The sequence below is a fragment of the Montipora capricornis genome, chromosome 7 (assembly GCF_036669925.1).
Source record: "Montipora capricornis isolate CH-2021 chromosome 7, ASM3666992v2, whole genome shotgun sequence".
In the NCBI taxonomy this organism is placed as follows: domain Eukaryota; kingdom Metazoa; phylum Cnidaria; class Anthozoa; order Scleractinia; family Acroporidae; genus Montipora; species Montipora capricornis.
Genome location: NC_090889.1, coordinates 44,367,274 through 44,390,355, shown reverse-complemented (window position 1 = coordinate 44,390,355; position 23,082 = coordinate 44,367,274). Strand labels below are relative to the sequence as shown.

General features: G+C 38.0%; 1 protein-coding gene across 1 annotated transcript; it reads right to left on the bottom strand.

Moving 5' to 3' along the window:
* Nucleotides 1-2,023: 2,023 nt before the first annotated feature.
* Nucleotides 2,024-13,047, bottom strand: LOC138056049 (uncharacterized). Its single transcript, XM_068901898.1, has 7 exons — nucleotides 12,926-13,047; nucleotides 12,807-12,833; nucleotides 12,574-12,600; nucleotides 12,344-12,367; nucleotides 12,226-12,252; nucleotides 11,908-11,934; nucleotides 2,024-2,166 (listed from the first exon to the last, which is right to left on the bottom strand). Exons 1-7 carry the CDS (start codon nucleotides 13,026-13,028, stop codon nucleotides 2,024-2,026), a joined length of 378 nt encoding a protein of 125 aa, XP_068757999.1. The 5' UTR covers nucleotides 13,029-13,047.
* Between the last annotated feature and the right edge of the window lie 10,035 nt (nucleotides 13,048-23,082).

Below are 23,082 nucleotides of genomic sequence, written 5' to 3'. Positions count from 1 at the left end.
CGACGATGCAATCTTATCCGGCGAGCGATCTACCTACTAAGCAGATGTGCTTATGTCTTCGCGTTTCCTTCTTTTTCTCGGAAACAAGTACTGACATCATTTTTTGTTTGTGTATTTCTCTTCTTATCGGCGATAAGCTTTATCATACTAATACCATGACAAACTAATTGCTGCAGCTGAAAGATCTATAGCAAAGTGCAGTCTGCATGTACTGCGCCTTGCTTTGAGAGTAACAGAATACAGGGTTTCTAATATCGATTCTAATAAGATCATAAGAGGAGGCGGATGGCTAAACTCGCCAGCTATTTTTCCTCGAAAATTACCTCAAATTCTACAAATAACATGAGATACATTTCACAGAACACGAGCCTTGGGTCAACAAAGTTGGGTTGAGCAAACAAAAGAAACGCCTGAATTCTAAATAACTTTGGCGGCGATTTCTATTTCACTGTCCATGTCAAAGGTGTTGATCTAGGATCGAGCACACACGCTTTTGAGGCAGCGGTCCAGCAGTCCAGTACTTGGTGTAAGCTCCCTGATTTGAAATGTTGCAAGACGACATTCGCGAAAGGTCTTAGCGGTCACGAAAGAAGAAATACTTTACACTCAGCTATATAGAATACAAAGGAACCTTAAAGGGGCTATTTCACGCTATTTTAGCTGCTTTCAAAACCCAAGATATGTCCAAAAAATAGCCGATGTTAATGTACTTTGTCAAAATTCAGCGTTCAGTTCAAATACCCTAATTCGTGCTACGAAGTGCTCCAAGGTGCTTCACGAAGAGTTATAAACCCGTCAATATGCAATAACGTATTGGTGCCACTGCGAGCTCAACTCTATATATAAATCCCGTATTGGCGCCCAATCTAGCTCGATTTGCATGTAGCTCGGCCCTGGTGCCCAAGGTATTTTCCGAAATACTATTCGTGGTTGGCTATCCAATTCGGTACCATCCCATGTACCATTTAGAGTGTCTAGGTGGAGTGCAGACTGAGCTACAGTGCTACGAAGTGGGATGAGTGTTTCTTGAATACTCTCTACAATCACTGTAAACAAAAAAATTCAAGCCAATTATCACTTTCAGTAGGCAACCAACCATTTAATACCCAGTTCTTGATACAGTTTCCCCGCATACAAAACAGATTAAGCTTCGTCGCTTCCGACAAGTGAGACGATTGATTCTAGCAGCCCACAGAATTCTGCTGCATTTTCCACTGACTTGTTTCTAGTAAAACTAATTAAACGCAAAGTGGCAAAATTTTCAGTTATTCAAAGAAAAAAACAGCTAAGAAAGCGTTTTTTAGACATATCCATTGCACTTGGTTTTTTTCTATCATGATGGCTAAAACCATGGGTCCTCGAGAGAGGTTTACTCTGGGTATTGCTAACCATGGTTAAGGTAACTTAACCTTAGTTTCTAAAGAAGCTATTTACACACAAACTACCAACTAAGTTAACAAAAGCACTTCAGCTTTTTTGCATGTGCACGGTTAAAACAGGAAATTAAGCTTTTTGCTAAGCCAAGGTAATTATAAATGTCACTTGAAACTTTGAAATTTACCAAAAATCAAGCAAAGTTGTATAATTTTTGATCGTTTCTTCCACAATCATTCTTGGAACACCAAGCAGAGAATTGATATTATTAAGCTCACAGGTCTACCGAAAGAGATTAATCAAATATGAAACAATAGCATTACTCGCCAGGTTTAAGAGCTTCGAAGGAATGTACTCAGAGCTAGTTTACCTATTGGCTTTAAGGGTATTGCTTTTTTTAAGCACTGAGTGCTGGGAGATCGAGAAATCTGCAAGAGGCCGAGGGTGAGTGTGCATGTTTGTAGAATGTGTGATGGATTGTTGACCATATATGGTAGTGCCGGTGCTAGCTATTCTTCAGTCATGGCAAAATATGAATTCATCAGACCGGCTTTCCCTTCATAAGTCAGTACTAAATTAGCGTAGTCTCTTTTGAGAGGAACGATGCTCTTGTGATGCGCTGTTGGATTTAAGTGACTTCCAAATTGCGCTAGTTTTGCTTGACTTCTGTGAACAGTTTGGAGAAGTATGCGGCTTTGGCTTGCTTTGGAACCGACATAACCTCATTTCTAGCTTTCTTGTAAGTTTGGGCATTAAAATCAAGCTGCCACCTTGAATAGGCTAGCGCTGTACCTGCGATTTAAAGCGAAAGGTATTGGTGATCCGAGGCCGACATAAACTTCTATTACTGACTTCTTTCGATGGACCGTGATCATTGCATGTAATGTTAACTAAGTGCTGCCAAGCCCTTAACAAATCGTCCTTGTCATCGAAGACTACACCGATGTGAAAAGGCATCGTTTCGACATCGGATCTAACTTTGTCCTCACCCAATCCCTTATAGTCTTTTATTTCTAAGGTTCTTCGGTGGAAGTCTTTTGAGCTTCAAGCGTAATGTTACATATATTAAGTCATGATTGGAGATGCGTAGAAGATATACTCCCGTGGAATTAACAAGGTGTTTTGTTATGGTCACCAGAAGATCTGACAAAGAATGCGATGATAATGTTATTCTTGTGGCCTTTCGTACGATGTTTCACATCTTGGATACCTTTCCCCTTTCCATAACCAGGGCTGCACACTTACTCATTCCAAACTCCACCCTTATGTCTTTGCTTAATACTCGAACAATCTTGACAGGAGTGTCCACTTGTTTGTCATCCTTTCCATGGAGATTTAACCTATAAACTAGTCGTTCTTAATGAGAAGGGGAATGCTCGAGTAGGAGGAGACCTGATCAATGCAGGCAGCCCCAAAGAAGGGAGATTTTGTAAAGCCAAACGCCTTGTGGTAGTCGATGCTGATGGTAGCCATTGACATAACATGCGACTGCCTTCGTTCCAAACTCGACCGACAATGCAGAGAATCTGAAGCGACATGTTTCTCAAACCAGAGAACAACAACACAGTTTGAAACCTCTCACAATTTTCAATGATATATCTCAGTCGATTCATAATGATACTTACCGTGAAATCAACAGGAAAATCCAGAGGAAAATCCGCCACTACACAAATCCTCCACAAATCAAAGAAACGAATATTATGGTTTTTTCTGCCATGTGATTAGCCGAGCATTCGTTCGGTGGCGCTCGGTGTCCGACGGCAATCTGAAGACTGTAACTCGACGACCCGAAGAAATGCCAAGTGTACCTCAAAACCCAATCCGCAAGGCATAGCATTTATAATCGGGCGAACTCAGGCATGCAATCTCGATGAATAAAATATCTCTTAAAAGTTCCGATCATAACCCGCTTTAATTTAGCCTTCCTTGACACCACCGACAAGAGAATAAGGGTCACCACAATTAGCAGAGGTGACGGGCTGTCTACCTGGAACATTCCTCTCCTACACTTAAAAGGGTACTTACTCCTGATGTCAATTCCACCAGCCATGGATTCATACTTTTTCCAACAACGACAGCATATTTTCAGCAGCGCCAAATATTCGTAAACATTTGATGATCCACAAAGGTGGGAGCATAGCATTTGCCTTTTTGTTGTCCACCCAAGTCATCTCAGAACCTGTTTTTCTCCTTTTGCAGTTTCATTCACACCCATTCTTTTCATCAGGCAATAAATTCTGTTCCTCCAGGTGTTCATAACGTTCATCTCCAAGCGGCAGGCAAGCTAGAGGCCTAAAATTTGTTGCTGCATTCCCTTTCTCTCTATCTTTAATGACTAGTACTGTCCGATCTTTAGTAAGACACTGTAGTGTTTGATTAGTAGTGAGCCAGTCCTGATGTACACGGCAGTTCTCTCCATTCACGACGTAAGATTCTTCAGCAAAAAACGTTGAAATTCATCGGGTTCAGGGGCTTTCCAGTTATCTATTTTTCGTTAGTTGTTTGGTCAGCCGGCTATTTTTAATCGGAATACTGTTCCGTTTCGGCACTCCCGCAACATCGTTTTTTGTTTCTCTTAGCCATTCAACTTTGGTGTTCTGAGTCATGTGGTTATTACCTCAACTATAAATGTCGGTAATACGATGCTTGAGTTCGTAGACCAACCTAGCTTTGTTAGATGTATCGGTTCAGTCTTCAGATAAATTGAGGAATTTTTTCCAACCGCGGTCCCCACAGTGCTTGCATTTGGTCACAAAAATGGCTCCCAAACAGAGTTGTCTTACACTCATTTCACTAAAATCATTTTAGTTGTATGCGGCCATTAATTTAAAGCGAGTGATACTTTCCCTTCGAAGTCAACGCAAATGAGCCTTGGAACTCCACGAAGGGTGAAAGGGTATCGAAAGCTAGCCCTGCAAGATTCAAAACACCAGCAGTAGACAGTCCCCTACCCGGACGGACTCAGTTGATATCAAAACACCGCTGTTCTGTCCAACACAAAGCTACTTTGAAAGAACATTTGAGCAGCACTTGCTATAATATAGGAAAGAAAATCACCTATTCAGATAACGGTATAATCATGCAAAGCCATTTTGCTGCCTCCTTGGGTAGAACGCACTGTACTGTATGTAACCAAATGTTCTTTCTATGCTGTGTTGTTCTTCATGGCTAGCTTGTCTCGGGTTAATATTTAAAAGACGTCGGCTAAGGAACCTCTTCAGTGTGTTCAATTGCTGATCTTCATTATCAACTCATTTGACGCTAGCTATTTACCATGCTTTACTTCCCCCGTCCTTCAAGGAAGACAGGTTTTTCTATTAAAACATACCCTTAAGTTATAAGACTCAAATGATAGTAGATCTTTTTGTATAAAAAAAAAATCCCTACCCTAAAGTAGAACTACGTCACTTCTCCTGTTTGCGAAAGTGTTCTAGACTTTCGCTCCGAGAATAACTTTTAATGGTCAATTTTCCTTCTCAACGTACCAAACTTTTCCAGTATCCTGTACTTTTCTTTCATTCTTCCGAGTTATAAAACTTCACAATTTCAGAATTCTACAAAAAAAACACTCTTAGCTTTTCCTGGGACTTGATCAAAAAAACGAAAAGCCTTTTATCCGAGTAAGCAAGTGTAAGCCAAAATATAAGATGGAAATTAACAAGAGGGCTAGACTGATTCTCCCCAATGGAGGCAGTCTACGTTTTTGAAAGAATTTTCCACTAAAATACGGTTAGTCTTTCAAATTTTAGACCTCACGGCTAAGGATGTGTTACTCGTTCAAGAATTCCAGTTTATGATCCTGTAATTCTGCGGATTATAAAAACTAACTGTGACGATGGACTCTAACCAGGTAATTAAACTAGTGAAGAAACTAGGCGTAGGGCCTCTTTCACTGGCTAATTCAAGACAGTTAAGATTATTTTCCTTCCCCCCTCCTATTCTTAGTTTCTTGTGGATGGCGGGTGTGCCCTCACCTTTGCTGGGATCATATCTTCTATATTTGTGTATTTCTTAGGTTGCCATGCTGATTTCAAATAAACGGTCTAGCCCAACAGGGCTTGGCCAAAATATCCCAAACATATGTGGTGCTGTTTTGTGTCCCAGAAAAAAGAGCTCGCTCAAAAGCAACGCCTTGCCAACAATATCAGGCTTAGAAATGAAGCATGAAGCATAAAAATCCTGCATTGACTGCAGACTTTATGAATCATGCGATATGTGCTGACAGTGCACGGAGATACTCTCAAGGACCCTGTGACTTATAAAAGTTGACGAGTTCTGTTAATTTGGGACCCCAATTTATGATTTTACTGACTAAATTACATGCAAGTAGAAGCAGATCAGTTTTTTTTCTTAATGATGTTATGTTTATACTATCTTTGACTCCAACTGTGTCGTTGTGAAACAAGAGCAAGAGAAATTCAACATAAAGGAGGTGGATAGGGACTATTCATAACCAAAAAAAATGCCGTGTAAACAATAATTCCTTGAACAATTCAAGATGCTCACAAACACAGGAGTAAGGGCCAAATGAGTCTTTATTGGGGACTCTTCATTTGGATAATGCATACAACAAAGTATTAGCCATTGTTTAAAAAAAAATATCTGATGTTGTATTCCCACAGGAGATGAATTCCCACAAAAGTGGTCAACCTAAAAGCAAGAGCTTTTGTGACAGACAAGACAACTTCAATGTCGAGCGGCAATTGATGTTCACAAAAATTGATTTCGTTAGTAGCTAAATTTGCTTCTCCAGAACATACACTAACATAAAAGAATACACCAAACACTACGTTTGCTTTATAAAATGTATCTTCTATTCTACCGGGGCTATTAAAGCGCTGTGCACGTGCAGTGGCAAAAATATTTATCTTAACGACATCGACAATTTACACGAAGTTGCTGAAATATTAATATCGTAAGTCAAAACTGTCTACTCACTGTACAAGATTACAACTTTAGGAATCACGTTGTTTAACATTCGAAAGATAAACGAAAATCAAAGACCAAAAGAAAATACCTCCACATGTTAATACAGTTTGATTTGATGATTTGAGGTCGATACGTGACATAACTTAAATAACATCACACCGGCTGATCGCTGAACATGTTTGTTTCCCACGGATAAACGTTTTGCTTGTTTTCTCGCACGACAAAATCTTCTTTTCTTTAAAATTGTCGTAGACTATTAGCATTCTTCGAAGATCCGGACCTTCACACGGGTGAAATCTTCAATGACGCGAGTATATTTTCTGTGGCGTCCGATCGATTTGACCACAACCTTTTTGCCTTTTACGTCTAATTCCATATGTGTAGTACATAAACTACTGCGGTCAAAGGTTTTGTCGATGGTCATCTGGCTACAAAATCAATTGCAATGTCGACAAAGCCTACTGCCACCCATCCCCACACACATTTGGTGAACCTCCCAGATTCTGGAAGACACGTGACCAACGTGAACGAGGGTCTTTTCTCAACGACATTGAAGGCAGAGAAGAGAGACCCTGGGAACGAGGTTGGGTAGGATATTGCTCCCGGGTAGGATATTTTTTGCTCCCCTTGTTTCGCATTATTTGCAGTGTGTCTTCTAAAGTAATAGCCTAATTACTGTAATCTTACGTTTCCAAAATTTCCCCTCTTCATCTGAAAAAATTAAAATAGAAAAAACTTAAATTCAAGTACTTTCAACCCATACTTTCTATTTTCCCTTGACCAAGGTTAACGCTCAATACACAGGTATAAAACCACTTTCAGGCATTCACACCGCCAGCCTTCAGTATCAATTCAGCTGATTCCATGAAATAGAGAAGTGATCTTCGCACTTAGCTGAACAATTGAAGAAATTGTCTCTTTTAGACACCTGAAAATTTCAGGTGGCTCCAACGGGATTCACTGCGATGCTGGTGCAATGCTCAAATAACTAAGCTATGATGCCACACAGTTGGGAGCGGGTCAATTTGTCGGGCTCAATTGTTCCCGTAAAGGACTTGATAAACGATAGAAATGTATATTTCGTCCAGAGAAGTGCACGGACCACTTCTCCATTTCGTCTATAAACCGCACTTCAAAATACATTACCTGTTTTTCTAGATTCCATATTTTGACTTACGACTGAAATAAAAAATATATGCATGTTACTGATCACTCTTGATTGATCTTATTTAGCTAATATTTCATCAAGGAATTTCAAAAGGAACTGAAAGAGCGGTTGGCTTGTTGGTGGCATAAAATATGTATCCAAAAAATACAGACAAACTGTGATCATTTTCTAGCACTTTGCAAATCAGTTTTCTACTTTCTCGTCTCTAAAGGCTTTCTTGAAAAGTTACGATAAATCAATACAACCATAGCCTTACTCAATATTTGAGAAAAAAAACGTTGGAGGCAAATTTAACAAATCGAAAGTGGTTCAGCGTTGTCTGTACTCTTATCGACAACGATATTCGTCATCACAGTGGTCAAAATGTTGTGGACTCACGAGGAGCAGCCGAGTGAGTCCACAACAAATTTTGACCACTGTGACGACGAATTTCGTTGTCGATAAGAGTACAGACAACGCTGAACCACTTTCGATTTGTTTTTTACCACAATATTCAACGCCAAAGTTAAGAAAGTTTTTTCTTTCAGAGCGTGACCAAAATCATGCCACAAAGAAAGAGCAAGCGTTGTCTATTACTTTCTCGCAATATGCTATTACATTGCCTGACAAATTGACGCGAGTATGACGCGTACAGCGTTGTCTAGACTCCAATCGACAACGGCAAATTAGCTAATCAGATTGCGAGATTACAAGCAATTATGGTAAAAAATTAAATGGAATGCAAAAAAATACATTTGTAGCTCATCTTTCCTCTACTACATCAACATATTAGCCGTTTTCACAAAGAAACAAAAAACTCGTCTGAGACTTAAGATTCGTCTTCGACGGAAAAGCGGTCTCTTTTCCCAACCAACCCTTCCACGGTAAAACGTGCGAAAGTTCTAACATCTTTGGCAAAAAAGAGATCGACTATGGGCCTATACACTTTGGATGCTATCACGCAGCTCTCAAGAAGACCAGTTCTTTCACGATATTGTGAGCGACAGACTGTCCAATCACTCATCCAAATGTGAACTTAAAGGCCCACATTCAACCGACAGGCACCTGCGTGCCGCGAAACAATTTTCATATATGAAAATGCCGCCAAAGCTGAAATTCATCCAATCAGATCGCTGGGATAAGCAATGCGAATTTCCATAACAAAAACAAACGGTCGAACAGCCTGTCAGTTGAAGGGGGGCCTTTAAATTCTGACATCTGACGAGGAACCCGTGCGACCAATTTTCCGCCTCAGACGAGATTTTTCTCCATAATCTGAGTGCCTGGGGAATACTTGACCTTTAAAGTACTCCACCTTACAAATTCGTTTTTCTTTTAAAAATTTATCACAAAATGTAGCAATTATATTGTCACAGCATTATCTCAGTATAATAAACTGGATGTGTCACCATTGACATCAAAAAGAGCCGCAATCAGTGTTTGCGCTTAGAAAAATATTCTTTCTCATCAGCAACTCAAACAGTAATCGCTACACAAAGCACTTTCGCCGTAGTCGATCGGAGCGAGATTCATCAGGGATGTCCATTTTTAGCTTCGGCATGCAGTGAAGTTCTGCACTCACACCAGTCAAATGCATTGTTCGATTTTAGCTGTTACCAGTACCCATAACAAGCCTCCAAGGGCAAGACAACTCTAACCCTTAAGGCCTGTGACTGATAACTTCAATTGTCACGTTCTCTCTTTTGAAAACTGGTCTGGTTTGCTTTTGTTCCGAAACCCTGAATTGTTATCTTTATCATATTGAAAACAACGACTTAGGGGACAATAACAAGGCCCGTGAGTCGCGTTTTGTTTCTTTTTATGCGTTTGGGGCTAGATAGAACCGCCAATTCAGACTAACTTTGCCAGTTATCGAATGCTTGCTGCATGGATGTGAAAAAACACGCGTCGACTCACCTCTCTCTTTCTGGTTGGGTAGGCCGCCCAATGGTAAATGGGGCACTCAAAATAATTTTTGTCATTCTAGTGATCCACAAATGCTCATATAGTCTATTTTCAGGCAGAGCAGAGTTTGATACGATCCAGTCTTATTGAGTATCAACTCAAACACGAAAAACGGATGGTAAATTGATTGAGTGGCTCCCATGTTTCTTTCTCTCTTTTTCCTTTTCTTTCTTTTTGTCGTTGTTGTTGTTGTTTTGGTTTTTTTTTCAATCATTTCCAAATCGAAACGGTATTCCACGTGCTTTGCAGTTGTGCGCGTTGATTTCTCGGCTATTTTCTTCGCTGTTTTTTCAAAGGTAAGTGAAGTTGTGTTGATTTTATCGGGCATTTACATGACCAGCCTTCAGTATCAACTCACTTGATACCAATTATACATCTGTTAATTACTCCTAATCAGTAAAAGATTTTCAAAAGGCGGGATTTAAAAGAATAGATGAAAATCTTCCTTTATTGCTTCTTTCCTGGTCCTCAAAAATGATCCATAGCTTGCAGGGAGAGAAACGAAGGTCAAAAGCTCCTACCCATCGTACCCTAATTCCCCTCCCCCCCCCCCCCCCCACACACACACACACACACAACCAGTCCCCTTTGTTCATTATGGATCTTGCAAGGAGTTTCAACAGCTTGCGAGCCACTCGAGAACGGCTACGTGTCTTATGACATTTCTACATTACACCTACATGTATGCAGCATTAAATTTGAAAAAAAAAATTATATTTCACCAGTAGACCAGTCCCAACTGCGCTGGGAAAAAAAAAGAGTTAAACGAGTGCTTCAAAAATGGTGTAAAACTGCTCAAATGGTTTCAAATTAAAAAAAAAAATGAAGTAAGCAAAATTTAGAAATGGCACTTATTATTTTTTTTAATACTTCACTGGAATGTTCCAAATCTTTTGAAAGTTTTTCACAGTTTTGACGGTATGAATATTTTTACCAAAGAATTAGCCTTCCATTGTTTCTAAATGCTCAGAGAGGTGAAACTTAGTGATCTATGACTTAAAAGCTAACATGGTTTTAAATTTTTTTAATTCAAACGCAATATTGACTCAAGCTCATTTTAACGATTTAACTTTTTATGTGTTCAATATTTCAATTTTAATTACAATCACTAAGGAACCTCCGTTTGCTGAAAATTGATCTTCAAAACAAAATACGAAAAAATGCTCGACTGTTTCCCAAAGTGTGAAAACGTGCTAAAATTTTGCTAAAAGCTCTCAGAATCCAAAAAGTGCCCAGTGCAATCAAGACAGACCTAGTTAGGCCTATGGGCCTTACTCGTGCAGCGGCCATATTGGCTATAGACAATAGATTTCTTATCCCGAGCCTCGAGTTGAAATGTTTGGAAACAAGTTTCGGTCGGGCAAAACAAAAGTTTTTAATCCCTCGGGACTCAACATGGCCGCCGTGTGATTAAGGCCCATTCGGATATGTCCACAAATGTCCCTAATTAGATGCGCACGGATTTCAATACGCGTCACGAAGTTTCCACTTGCTCTTGTCTCCACTTTCACATCACTTGTTTCTTGGAATACAGACAATTCATGTCAAAAAGTGTCCCATAAATGCTAGTCCTCATGAAAGAATACAAAGCTGCATTTACCCTAAGCTAAAAATAACGCTGCCCTTTACCCTTACCTTATTGTTGGAAATCGGTACATGCAGCAAAAACGAAGGCTTAACAAAAGGGACTCTTCGTGTTGGATGTCAAAATTGGGCATGCATCTTATTACTTGCATTTCTGGACATAAGAGGTCTATTAACCAAAACAAAAGTTTTTAATCCCTCGGGACTCAACATGGCCGCCGTGTGATTAAGGCCCATTCGGATATGTCCACAAATGTCCCTAATTAGATGCGCACGGATTTCAATACGCGTCACGAAGTTTCCACTTGCTCTTGTCTCCACTTTCACATCACTTGTTTCTTGGAATACAGACAATTCATGTCAAAAAGTGTCCCATAAATGCTAGTCCTCATGAAAGAATACAAAGCTGCATTTACCCTAAGCTAAAAATAACGCTGCCCTTTACCCTTACCTTATTGTTGGAAATCGGTACATGCAGCAAAAACGAAGGCTTAACAAAAGGGACTCTTCGTGTTGGATGTCAAAATTGGGCATGCATCTTATTACTTGCATTTCTGGACATAAGAGGTCTATTAACCAGAGGACGAAATGCAAGGAAATCCTCCTGGACTGTTCCATAGATTGTTGGGAGTGAAAAGATGGCTCAGACGCTCCCTCTTCCCATTCCCTGTTATCCACCCACCAACCCTTTCTCGCAAAAAGATATCGAAGTGCTGGTGATACAGAACAGAGAAGTAAGACAAAATGAGTCCGAAATTGGAACTCTTCATTTGGATACCGAACACAACAAAGTACTCGTCATAGTTTGTAAGTCTTGTATTTTGGTAAGATGTTGTTCCCGGTTTATGCTCTCCTTGTTTCACGCAATTTGTGTGTTCTAAAGTAAACTCCATTTACTGAGATATTACCTTCAGATGACGATTCCGACTCTTCAACTGAAAAAAAAGAAATAGGAAAATTAATTTACATTTAACTACTTTCAACTCATACTTTTCTAATTTGCCTTGACCGGGTTGACGCTCTTAAACACCGGCTATAAAACCACTTTCGGGTATTCACATTGCCAGCCTTCAGTGTCAACTCACTTGGGAACTCTTCATTTGGATACGGAACACAACAAAAGTACCATTCGTTTTTTGTAAATCTCTTATTTTGGTAAGATATTGCTCTCTTTGTTTCAGGTCAATTGCGTGTACTAAAGTAAACTCAATTTACTGAGATATTACCTTTAGATGGCGATCCCGACTCTTTAGCTGAAAAAAAAAAATTAAACAGGAAAATAAATTTGCATTACTTATTGTCATTTGTGTGTTCTAAAGTAAACTCCATTTACTGAGATATTACCTTTAGATGCCGATCTCGACTCAACTGAAAAGAAAAAATAAAATAGGAAAATAAATTTGCATTACTTATTGTCATTTGTGTGTTCTAAAGTAAACTCCATTTACTGAGATATTACCTTCAGATGACGATTCCGACTCTTCAACTGAAAAAAAAGAAATAGGAAAATTAATTTACATTTCTTATTGTCATTTGTGTGTTTTTAAAGTAAACTCCATTTACTGAGATATTACCTTTAGATGCCGATCCCGACTCTTTAACTGAAAAAAAATAAATAAAATAGGAAAATAAATTTGCATAACTTATTGTCATTTGTGTGTTCTAAAGTAAACTCCATTCACTGAGATATTACCTTTAGATGCCGATCTCGACTCAACTGAAAAAAAAAATAAAATAGGAAAATAAATTTGAATAACTTATTGTCATTTGTGTGTTCTAAAGTAAACTCCATTTACTGAGATATTACCTTTAGATGCCGATCCCGACTCTTTAACTGAAAAAAATAAAATAAAATAGGAAAATAAATTTGCATTACTTATTGTCATTTGTGTGTTCTAAAGTAAACTCCATTTACTGAGATATTACCTTTAGATGCCGATCCCGACTCTTTGACTGAAAAAATAAAATAAAATAGGAAAATAAATTTGAATAACTTATTGTCATTTGTGTGTTCTAAAGTTAACTCCATTTACTGAGATATTACCTTTAGATGCCGATCCCGACTCTTTGACTGAAAAAATAAAATAAAATAGGAAAATAAATTTGAATTACTTATTGTCATTTGTGTGTTCTAAAGTTAACTCCATTTACTGAGATACCTTTAGATGCCGATCCCGACTCTTTGACTGAAAAAATAAAATAAAATAGGAAAATAAATTTTCATTACTTATTGTTGGAAATAGGTACATGAAGCAGAATGACTTTGACCTACTAAAAGGACACTTCGTGTTGGATGTCAAAATCGGGCGAGCATCTTATTACTTGAATTTCTGGACATAAGTGGCCTTGGGTACAATTTAATGTTTCCTTATATTGGAAATTTTGTTCAACCGGCTCAGAACAACGTTCAACGAAAGGTAGAAAACATTTTTGGGTTCATGTTTTTGATTTGGTGATAAGTAGCTACATGTAACTATCGCTCCCCACCCTCTAAGAGATGCACTTCCCACTTTTTGTTTTTCGGAGTTCCTGAACCCTTCCAGCCTCCTGATCTCAACGGCTCCTGCCCGCCTCTTGTACTACTCGCTCTACGCAAAAACAACATAACCAACGTCACACGCGTTACCTCGTTTCTTACGTTTCATGTTTCGTCTTCGGACTGAAATAAGAAATAAGAAATATATATACATGTGCATGTTATGATCACTCTTGATTGATCTCATTTAACTAATATTATATTAAGGAATTTTAAGAAGAACTGCGAGAGGGGTTGGCTTATTGGAGGCGTAAAAATACCTTCTAAATTCAATTTGGTTTTTAAAAAATTACCACAAAATGTGGTTAAGGTTTGGGTTATTCTCAATATACTAAACCCAATGTGTCAAGTTTATGTGCACCATTGACTTCGAAAGAAGTCACACTCAGTGCCAGCGCGCAGAAAACTATATTTTTCTTATCAAAACCCCATACTGATGTAACTGTGACCAAGAAAGTGATAGCAACATAAACACTTTGGATGTAGTCGATCAGAGCGAGATTCATCAGGGATGTCTGCTTATAGCCTCGATTGCATGCAGTGAAGTTGCAAAATGCATGGTTCAATTTTACCTGTTACCAGTCCCCATAACAAGCCTCCACGCACAAGACAATTACTCTAACCCTTTAGGGCCTGCCCTGCTTGACTTCAATTTTCTCCGTCTCCATTATAAAAAAACTATTTTCATCAAGAGTCCCATTCAAAAAACAACGGCTCTTTTTTCAGGTTTAAAGGGTTTTCCATTTGGAATACCAAAAAGATCCACAAATACTCATAATTATAGTTTATTTACGGCCAGTCCAGTGTTTGATATAATCAAGTCTTATTGAGTATCAACTCCAACAAAATAAATGGATGGTAAATTAATTGATTGGCTTCCATGTTTCTTTCTTTCTTTTTCCCATTTTTATTTATTTATTTCTATTTTTTTTTTGTATTGCCTTTTGCATTTCATTCCTTTACTGGAGATATAAAGTTGGTCACGCCGTCTTGCCATGACAAGAACTGTCGCAAAACATCCATATTGTTTTAGTCCTTCACAACAACGTTAAGTTTCCCACGGTTTCAATAGAAGTGCGCGTGGAAGGATTTCACTGGAAGGTGCCGTACATTTCTGACCCTGAAATGAATGACTGAGATGGCAATTGTTAACCCCGGCAGATGAAATGAACAGATGATATATTTGTAATGGTGAATCAGGGATACTCGCCAAAAATTCGAGTGCAAAGAAGCAGTCAGATTTTTGCGACTTTCCCTGCGCCAGCACCAAAAAGGTGTAACCTTTACATTAGTGGCATGGGTCTAAGGAAAAATGTTCAGTCAAACACAGGTCATGCAAAGGGAAAAAGGCTCTTTTCACCCCAAGGATGCCTTCAATTTCATTAATTGCCCAAAGCTTAATACTTCATTTTCATTTTTTTCTAAAATAGTAAAGATAGTGGCGTAATTAAAATGAAACGGAAATGAAACCTAAACTCTTGTTCAGCAGAAGATGCTTTCTCAAATTATTGAGGTCATTATCTTAGACACTGAGCGTCTCAAAATGAGCAAGACTGAGTTATGATTAGCTTTGATTGTCACGGGTCGCTGTCACGTAGTGCGACTTTTGGCAAAGAAAGGAGAGAGAAGCTAAGACCTCATGCGCGGAAAGCGAAGCGTACAGGAACTCCAAAATGAAGGCCAAATTCTAGTACTTGCACATATATATTGTTATATGCCTTGTTCGTCAGAGGACGCCGCTGTAAGGTCGCTCCAGAAATGACAGCGTAATATAATATTTCCGCTATTCGTGCGGGTCAGAGAACAATAGACCTTACCTTAATAAATAAAATGATTACTTTCGATTTGTCCTCTTGTTAGCAGCCAATGATCCCATAAATTTATGATGTGAATTGTAGCTAGGCGACCAAAATAATTACGGCGATTCCTTGTGGGCACCCTAAGGAAAGCAATACGTTCCGAGAGAGGCAGCCCACAACGCAGACAACGCTTAATCGATCAAGCCCCGCCAGCATCAACAGCAAGTGTTTTTACGTTGTTTGTAACCTCCTCAGCTCACTAGTTTACTCGTTTTTAATTCTCAAGTCTTTTACATGTATAGGTCTTTTCTTTCCCAAACGTATCAGTTCTGGAAAACGAACGAAACGCGGGCGTACCCAATTTTGAATCTTCCTTCAATAACAGATCGCCTGTCTTAGGATCATCCGTTAAACCATCAAGATTAACTATTACAATCGCTCCCTGTGCATTCCCTGTTACCAAACTAACCTGCCGAATGAGAATAAACGCTTTTTAAAGACAGAGAATTCAGCTGGGCCAATTAAACTATACTTGCCGCTGCTATTGACTCACCATGGATCAAACCACGAATTTAAAGGTAACTTTCGATCGATTTCCTTTTCAATGGAAGCCATTAAAACAGTCCACAAATTAGGGTCAGTTCTTACTAAACAGATATTTTCTAAGTAATATGATTATTGATTCAAGTGTTTTCTCTTGGTTACTAACCTTAAGGAAAAGCTAAGCTCGGTCTTGGAAGTTCCAGTGCAGTCTGCAATGAACTAACCACGTTACACCCAATCTCGTACCCAGAGTCCTCGGGCTTTTTGGCCAGCGGGTGAGCGCGCTCACCCGCGGTATGTACTTTAAGTAGGGTTATTAAAGTGTATCATAAAGGACATAAATTATATAAAAGAGGTATATCAGCATATAACCATGTATGTCCATGTATACCCATATATATTTACGTATACCCATGTATATCCATGTATACCCATGTATGTCCATGTATACCCATATATATTCATGTATACCCATGTATATCCATGTATAACCATGTATGTTCATGTATACCCATATATATTCACGTATACCCATGTATATCCATGAGTACCCATGTATGTCCATGTATACCCATGTGTATCCATGTATAACCATGTATGTCCATGTATACCCATATATATTCATGTATACCCATGTATATCCATGTATACCCATGTATGTCCATGTATACCCATGTGTATCCATGTATAACCATGTATGTCCATGTATACCCATATATATTTATGTATACCCATGTATATCCATGTATACCCATGTATGTCCATGTATACCCATGTGTATCCATGTATAACCATGTATTTCCATGTATACCATATATATTCATGTATACCCATGTATAGCCATGTATACCCATGTATATCCATATATAACCATGTATGTCCATGTATACCCATGTATATCCATGCATAACCATGTATGTCCATGTATACCCATATATATTCATGTATACCCATGTATATCCATGTATACCCATGTATGTCCATGTATACCCATGTGTATCCATGTATGTCCATGTATACCCATATATATTCATGTATACCCATGTATATCCATGTATACCCATGTATGTCCATGTATACTCATTTGTATCCATGTATAACCATGTATGTCCATGTATACCCATTTATGTCCATGTATACCCATATATATCCATGTATAACCATGCATAGCCATGTATATCCATGTATATCCATATACAGCAATGTATTTCCATGTATATCCATGTTCAGCCATGTATACTCATGTATATCCATGTACAGCCATGTATATCAATGTATACCCATATATCTCTATGTATACCCATGTATATCCATGTATAACCATGTATGTCCATGTATACATGTATGTCCATGTATACCCATGTATCCCCATGTATATCCATGCATACCCATATATATTCATGAATACCCATGTAAATCCATGTATAACCATGTATGTCCATGTATACCCATGTATTTCCATGTATAACCATGTATTTCCATGTATACCCATATATATTCATGTATACCCATGTATGCCCATGTATACCCATGTATATCCATGTATAACCATGTATGTCCATGTATACCCATATATATTTATGTATACCCATATATTTCCATGTATACCATATATATTCATGTATACCCATGTATACCCATGTATACTCATGTATACCCGTGTATATTCATGTATTATTATGTATATCCATGTACAGCCATTTATATCCATGTATATCCATGTACAGCCATGTATATCCATGTATATCCATGTACACTCGTGTATATCCATGTATGTCTATGTAACCCCATGTATTATCGTGTATATCCATGTACAGCAATGTATATCCATGTTTATCCATGTACACCCGTGTATATCCATGAATATCCATATACAGCCATGTATGTCCATGTATACCTATGGATACCCATATATTATCGTGTATATCCATGTACAGCCATGTATATCCATGTATACCCGTGTATATCCACATAGAGGCATGTATATCCATGTACAACCATGTATATCCATATATGCCCATGGATATCCATGTATACCCGTATATATTCATGTATTATCATGTATATCCATGTACAGCCATGTATATCCATGTATTTCCATGTAAAGGCATGTATATCCATGTACAGCCATCTATATCCATGTATACCCATGTCTATCCATGTACATCCATGTATAGCCATGTACAGCTCTGTATATGCGTGTACAGGCATTTTTATCCGTGTACATCCATGTATATCCATGTACAGCCATGTACACCCATATATGCCTATGTATATCCATGTATACCGATGTATACCCATGTATATCCTTTTCTGTCCATGTACAGCCACGTATATCCTTGTACAGCCATGTATATCTATGCATGCTTATGTATACCATGTATATTCATGTAAAGCCTTAAGCCATTTATACCCATGGATACCCATTTATATTCATACACACCCATGCGCGCTCATCCCTACGCAATTGCTAAAATTGCGTTCATAACTGCGAGGATCATAGTTTCACTTGATTTCACATCCGCAGTTCACCATATTTCATATATCATTTCATAGTCAACAACTGTTTGCATAAGCAGTGCAATAGTGTATACATGAATACACATGGGTATACATGGACGTACATGGGTATACATGGACATACATGGTTATACATGGATATACATGGGTATACATGGACATACATGGTTATACATGGATATACATGGTTATACATGGGCATACATGGATATACATGGTTATACATGGGCATACATGGGTATACATGAATATATATGGGTATACATGGGAATACATGGTTATACATGGATATACATGGACATACATGGTTATAGATGGATATACATGGGTATACATGGACATACATGGGCATACATGGATATACATGCATATACATCGCTATACATGGTTATACATGGATGTAGATGGGTATACACGGACATACATGGGTATACATGGACATACATGGTTATACATGGATATACATGGGTATACATTGACATACATGGTTATACATGGATATACATGGGCATACATGGGCATACATTGGTCTACATGAATATATATGGGTATACATGGAAATACATGGTTATACATGGATATACATGGGTATACATGGACATACATGGCTGAACATGGATATACATGGAAATACATTGCTGTATATGGATATACATGGATATACATGGATATACATGGCTATGCATGGTTATACATGAATATATATGGGTATACATGGATATACATGGGTATACATGAATATATATGGGTATACATGAACATACATGGGCATACATGGATATACATGGGTATACATGAATATATATGGGTATACATGGAAATTCACTGGTATATACCTTTATATATAACAATTTAAGGCTTTAATACATCCTTGATATAATTACATACTATTATGATACACTTTAATAACACTACTTAAAGTACCAACCCCCGGAGAGACTCTGGGATAATCGACTCCATTTTCCCAGAAAACGTGGGTTCCGGTCTTATGACGTATGGTTGAGTTTAAACGGAAGCAGAAAAGAGAAAACCGTTAACAGTAGAAGTGGCGGGTTGAAAGTGTTCGAGAAACAAGAATTTTAGCCTTACACACAAAGAAACTGGAGAAATGATCATTCGCTTGCTGTAAGAGCAAATGAAGATGAAACCTCTGACACTTTCGGTGAGTGTATTTTTGGTGTTTCAGCGTACATTCCATCGTTCAGAATGCAATGAGAATGCCATCGAGCAAGCAACACGATCGATAAATTTTTTGTGGAAACGACACAAATGTCCTCTTCTTCTACAATTTGATGTTTCCGTAATTGTGAATGGCTTCGACAAGACCTTATTCTACGGATTTCGCGTCAAAGAGACGGATGTAATGTTTCCCACAGTACTTTTGCAACAGCAACAGTAATCACTTTTTAGCAGCGTGAGAAAATTCCCGTGCGGTATAAGACATAGTTCAAACCTCGTCGTTTTATTATTTTTGTGATTTATATATTTCTGAGGAAGAAAAAATCAAACAGCACTGAAACTAGTTTTAGATTTTGAATGTCCCTCCAAATTCTGGGGCTTCCGAATTACTTACCGACTTCCTGTCGGACTGCCATTGCTACGCAATCGGCCAATCAAAAATATAGTTCAAATCGATTATCCCAGAGTCTCTCCGGGCGCTCACCCGCTGGCCAAAAAGCCCGAGGACTCTGGGTACGAGATTGCGTCACACCGATCACTAACTACTGACATTCGATTCACACAACCCCTATGGGTGATACCCGCTGACAGTGCACCAAATTACGAGGGCATCACCCGCTATAGTACGTACCATAGTACAGGAAATGTGACAATAATGGCGGCCTATCGAGCGAAGAGAAAATCGGGAGTAAAGAATGAATGACATTTGTATTCTAATTCAAATACAGTGTATTACAGGATAACATAGGTAAATATAGACAGTCTATGTAGAATATGCCCACATTCCAATGGGAAATTAATCCCCGACGAACCGTATATTTCCACAACATTTGAGTTGAAATACATTTACTAAGTTAGCTAGCAGAATTAGCTTAAATAAACATATTTTAACATATTGGAGGGATGTATTTCCTAAAATGTTCCACTGAGTCCAGCTTGCATCGTTTTTAGTTCACAGTTTCAGGTCAGAATTCGCTAATACATGTATATCAGGGTATTTGCCCCCGAGCCGAGTTATGACGAACAAATTTGTGCGTAAAATCGATAATTAAATTTCGCCAAATTATCATTCTTTTCAGTTCTATCATCATCATCATCATCATCATCATTTATTAAATTAATTTTATAAAAACAGAATTTATAATCTTATACAACCCGCAAATAGCAAAGCTAATCGGGGCGGATTGTATAATTTACAATAAAATTACATCAGTGTTTAATAAATAAATAAATAAATAATAATAATAATAATAATAATAATAATAGAAATAGATATACACATATATTCACAGATAGCTAGAATTTACATAGAAGAGCAAGAACTATAATAATACACATAACATAAGAAATGAATAATAAGAGCTACTAGAGCTTAATTAATGATAATTAGTAATTTTTAACATTAACGTAGAGACATCAACATAATCATCCTCATTACCAAGTACCGCAAGCAAAAATTGATGAAGTTTATTTTTGAAGGGTTTTTTCCTAAGTTTACGCAGTTCAGGCTTCAGGCAATTCCACAGCTTAGCTCCGAAAATGGAAAACGAATTAAGTTGAAGTCTATTACTAAGGAAAGAGAATAAAATTGAACTCAGAGCGTTTTTAGCGGTTTTCTGGCGTACTTCGGATCGTGAAAGCACTTTTATTGGATCGCTATGGCTGGAGTGGCGTACTATAGTACGTTATTCACCGGGCAGTTTTATGACGAGCAAATTTGTGGGAGAAATCGAAAATACAATTTGGCAAAATTGGCATTCTTTTAAGTTCCCTTACTGAGGAATGAGCATAAAATTGAAATCAGAGCGTTTTTAGCGGTTTTCTGGCGTATTTCGGATCGTAAAAGTACTTTTATTGGATCGCTATGGCTGGAGTGGTGTACTATTTAACAATTATTCGCCGAAGGCGAAGTGATTAACGAATATTCACCGAGACGAAGTCGAGGTGAATATTCACCGATAATCACTGAGCCTGAGGCGAATAATTGTTTTAGTATAAATACACAGGTGATTATTTCAAAAAAGCGAAAAAAAACATTTCAACGCGAAATCATCTTCACTTACAGTGGCAAAACCACTACTGGCAGCCATTTTGTCCGTCCAGGTGATTATCGGCTGATAATCCGAAATAGCGAGCCAATGAGAGCGCGCGATTTTGTATAATCACCTGTGTATTTATACTAAAGTACGTTATTCACAGGGCAGTTTTAGGACGGGCAAATTTGTGGGAGAAATCGAAAATATAATTTGGCCAAATTGGCATTCTTTTAAGTTCCCTTACTGAGGAATGAGCATAAAATTGAAATCAGAGCGTTTTTAGCGGTTTTCTGGCGTATTTCGGATCGTAAAAGTACTTTTATTGGATCGCTATGGCTGGAGTGGCGTACTATAGTACGTTATTCACCGGGCAGTTTTATGACGGGCAAATTTGTGGGAGAAATCGAAAATATAATTTGGCCAAACTGGCATTCTTTTAAGTTCCCTTACTGAGGAATGAGCATAAAATTGAAATCAGAGCGTTTTTAGCGGTTTTCTGGCGTATTTCGGATCGTAAAAGTACTTTTATTGGATCGCTATGGCTGGAGTGGCGTACTATAGTACGTTATTCACCGGGCAGTTTTATGACGGGCAAATTTGTGGGAGAAATCGAAAATATAATTTGGCCAAATTGGCATTCTTTTAAGTTCCCTTACTGAGGAATGACCATAAAATTGAAATCAGAGCGTTTTTAGCGGTTTTCTGGCGTATTTCGGATCGTAAAAGCACTTTTATTGGATCGCTATGGCTGGAGTCGCGTACTATAGTACGTTATTCACCGGGCAGTTTTATGACGAGCAAATTTGTGGGAGAAATCGAAAATATAATTTGGCCAAATTGGCATTCTTTTAAGTTCCCTTACTGAGGAATGAGCATAAAATTGAAATCAGGGTGTTTTCAGCGGTTCTCTGGCGTATTTTTGATCGTAAAATTATAGTTATTGAATCGCTATGGTTGGAGTCGCGTACTGTAGTAGGTTATTTACCGGGCAGTTTTTTTGTGCGAGAAATCGAAAATACAATTTGGTCTAATTGCCTTTCTTTCAGTTATTTGATCATATTATTAGAGTATTGAAATAAAATAAAGGGTTTTGAGTTTTGATCTCTCGAAATGATGGAGGTCGGACTTGCTATAGTGTATTTTGGACTTCTAGTTCATTGCAGGCCTTTTTTTGTAGAGTTTTATTTACTTATTTGCGTAGTTTCTATTCGTCTCTGTGGTCCTTTTTAAAGATAATTATGTCGCGGTTTAATTACTCGTGAGATTTTGGAGGAAATCAAATATTAATGACGAGAAGTTGACTCTGTTGGAAAGTTCACTTGATTTCTTAAACACATAGTATTAGAGTCTACATAAAATCCGCTTTGATTTTGCAAAATTTATCATTACGTCATACTAATTTTTTGGGTGTTACTTATGTAATTAATGATTTTATTAACTTTAATTGTAGATATTTGTATTCTTTAGATG

Excerpts from the sequence above, each read along its gene's own strand:
- LOC138056049 (XM_068901898.1), bottom strand. The coding sequence starts at position 13,028 with ATGGAGTTAACTTTAGAACACACAAATGACAATAAGTTATTCAAATTT. Across the intron at positions 12,601-12,806 it reads GTCGGGATCGGCATCTAAAG|TTAAAGAGTCGGGATCGGCA; the intron begins GTAATATCTCAG and ends ATTTTTTTTCAG. Across the intron at positions 2,167-11,907 it reads GTCGGAATCGTCATCTGAAG|GTACAGCGCTAGCCTATTCA; the intron begins GTAATATCTCAG and ends TTTAAATCGCAG.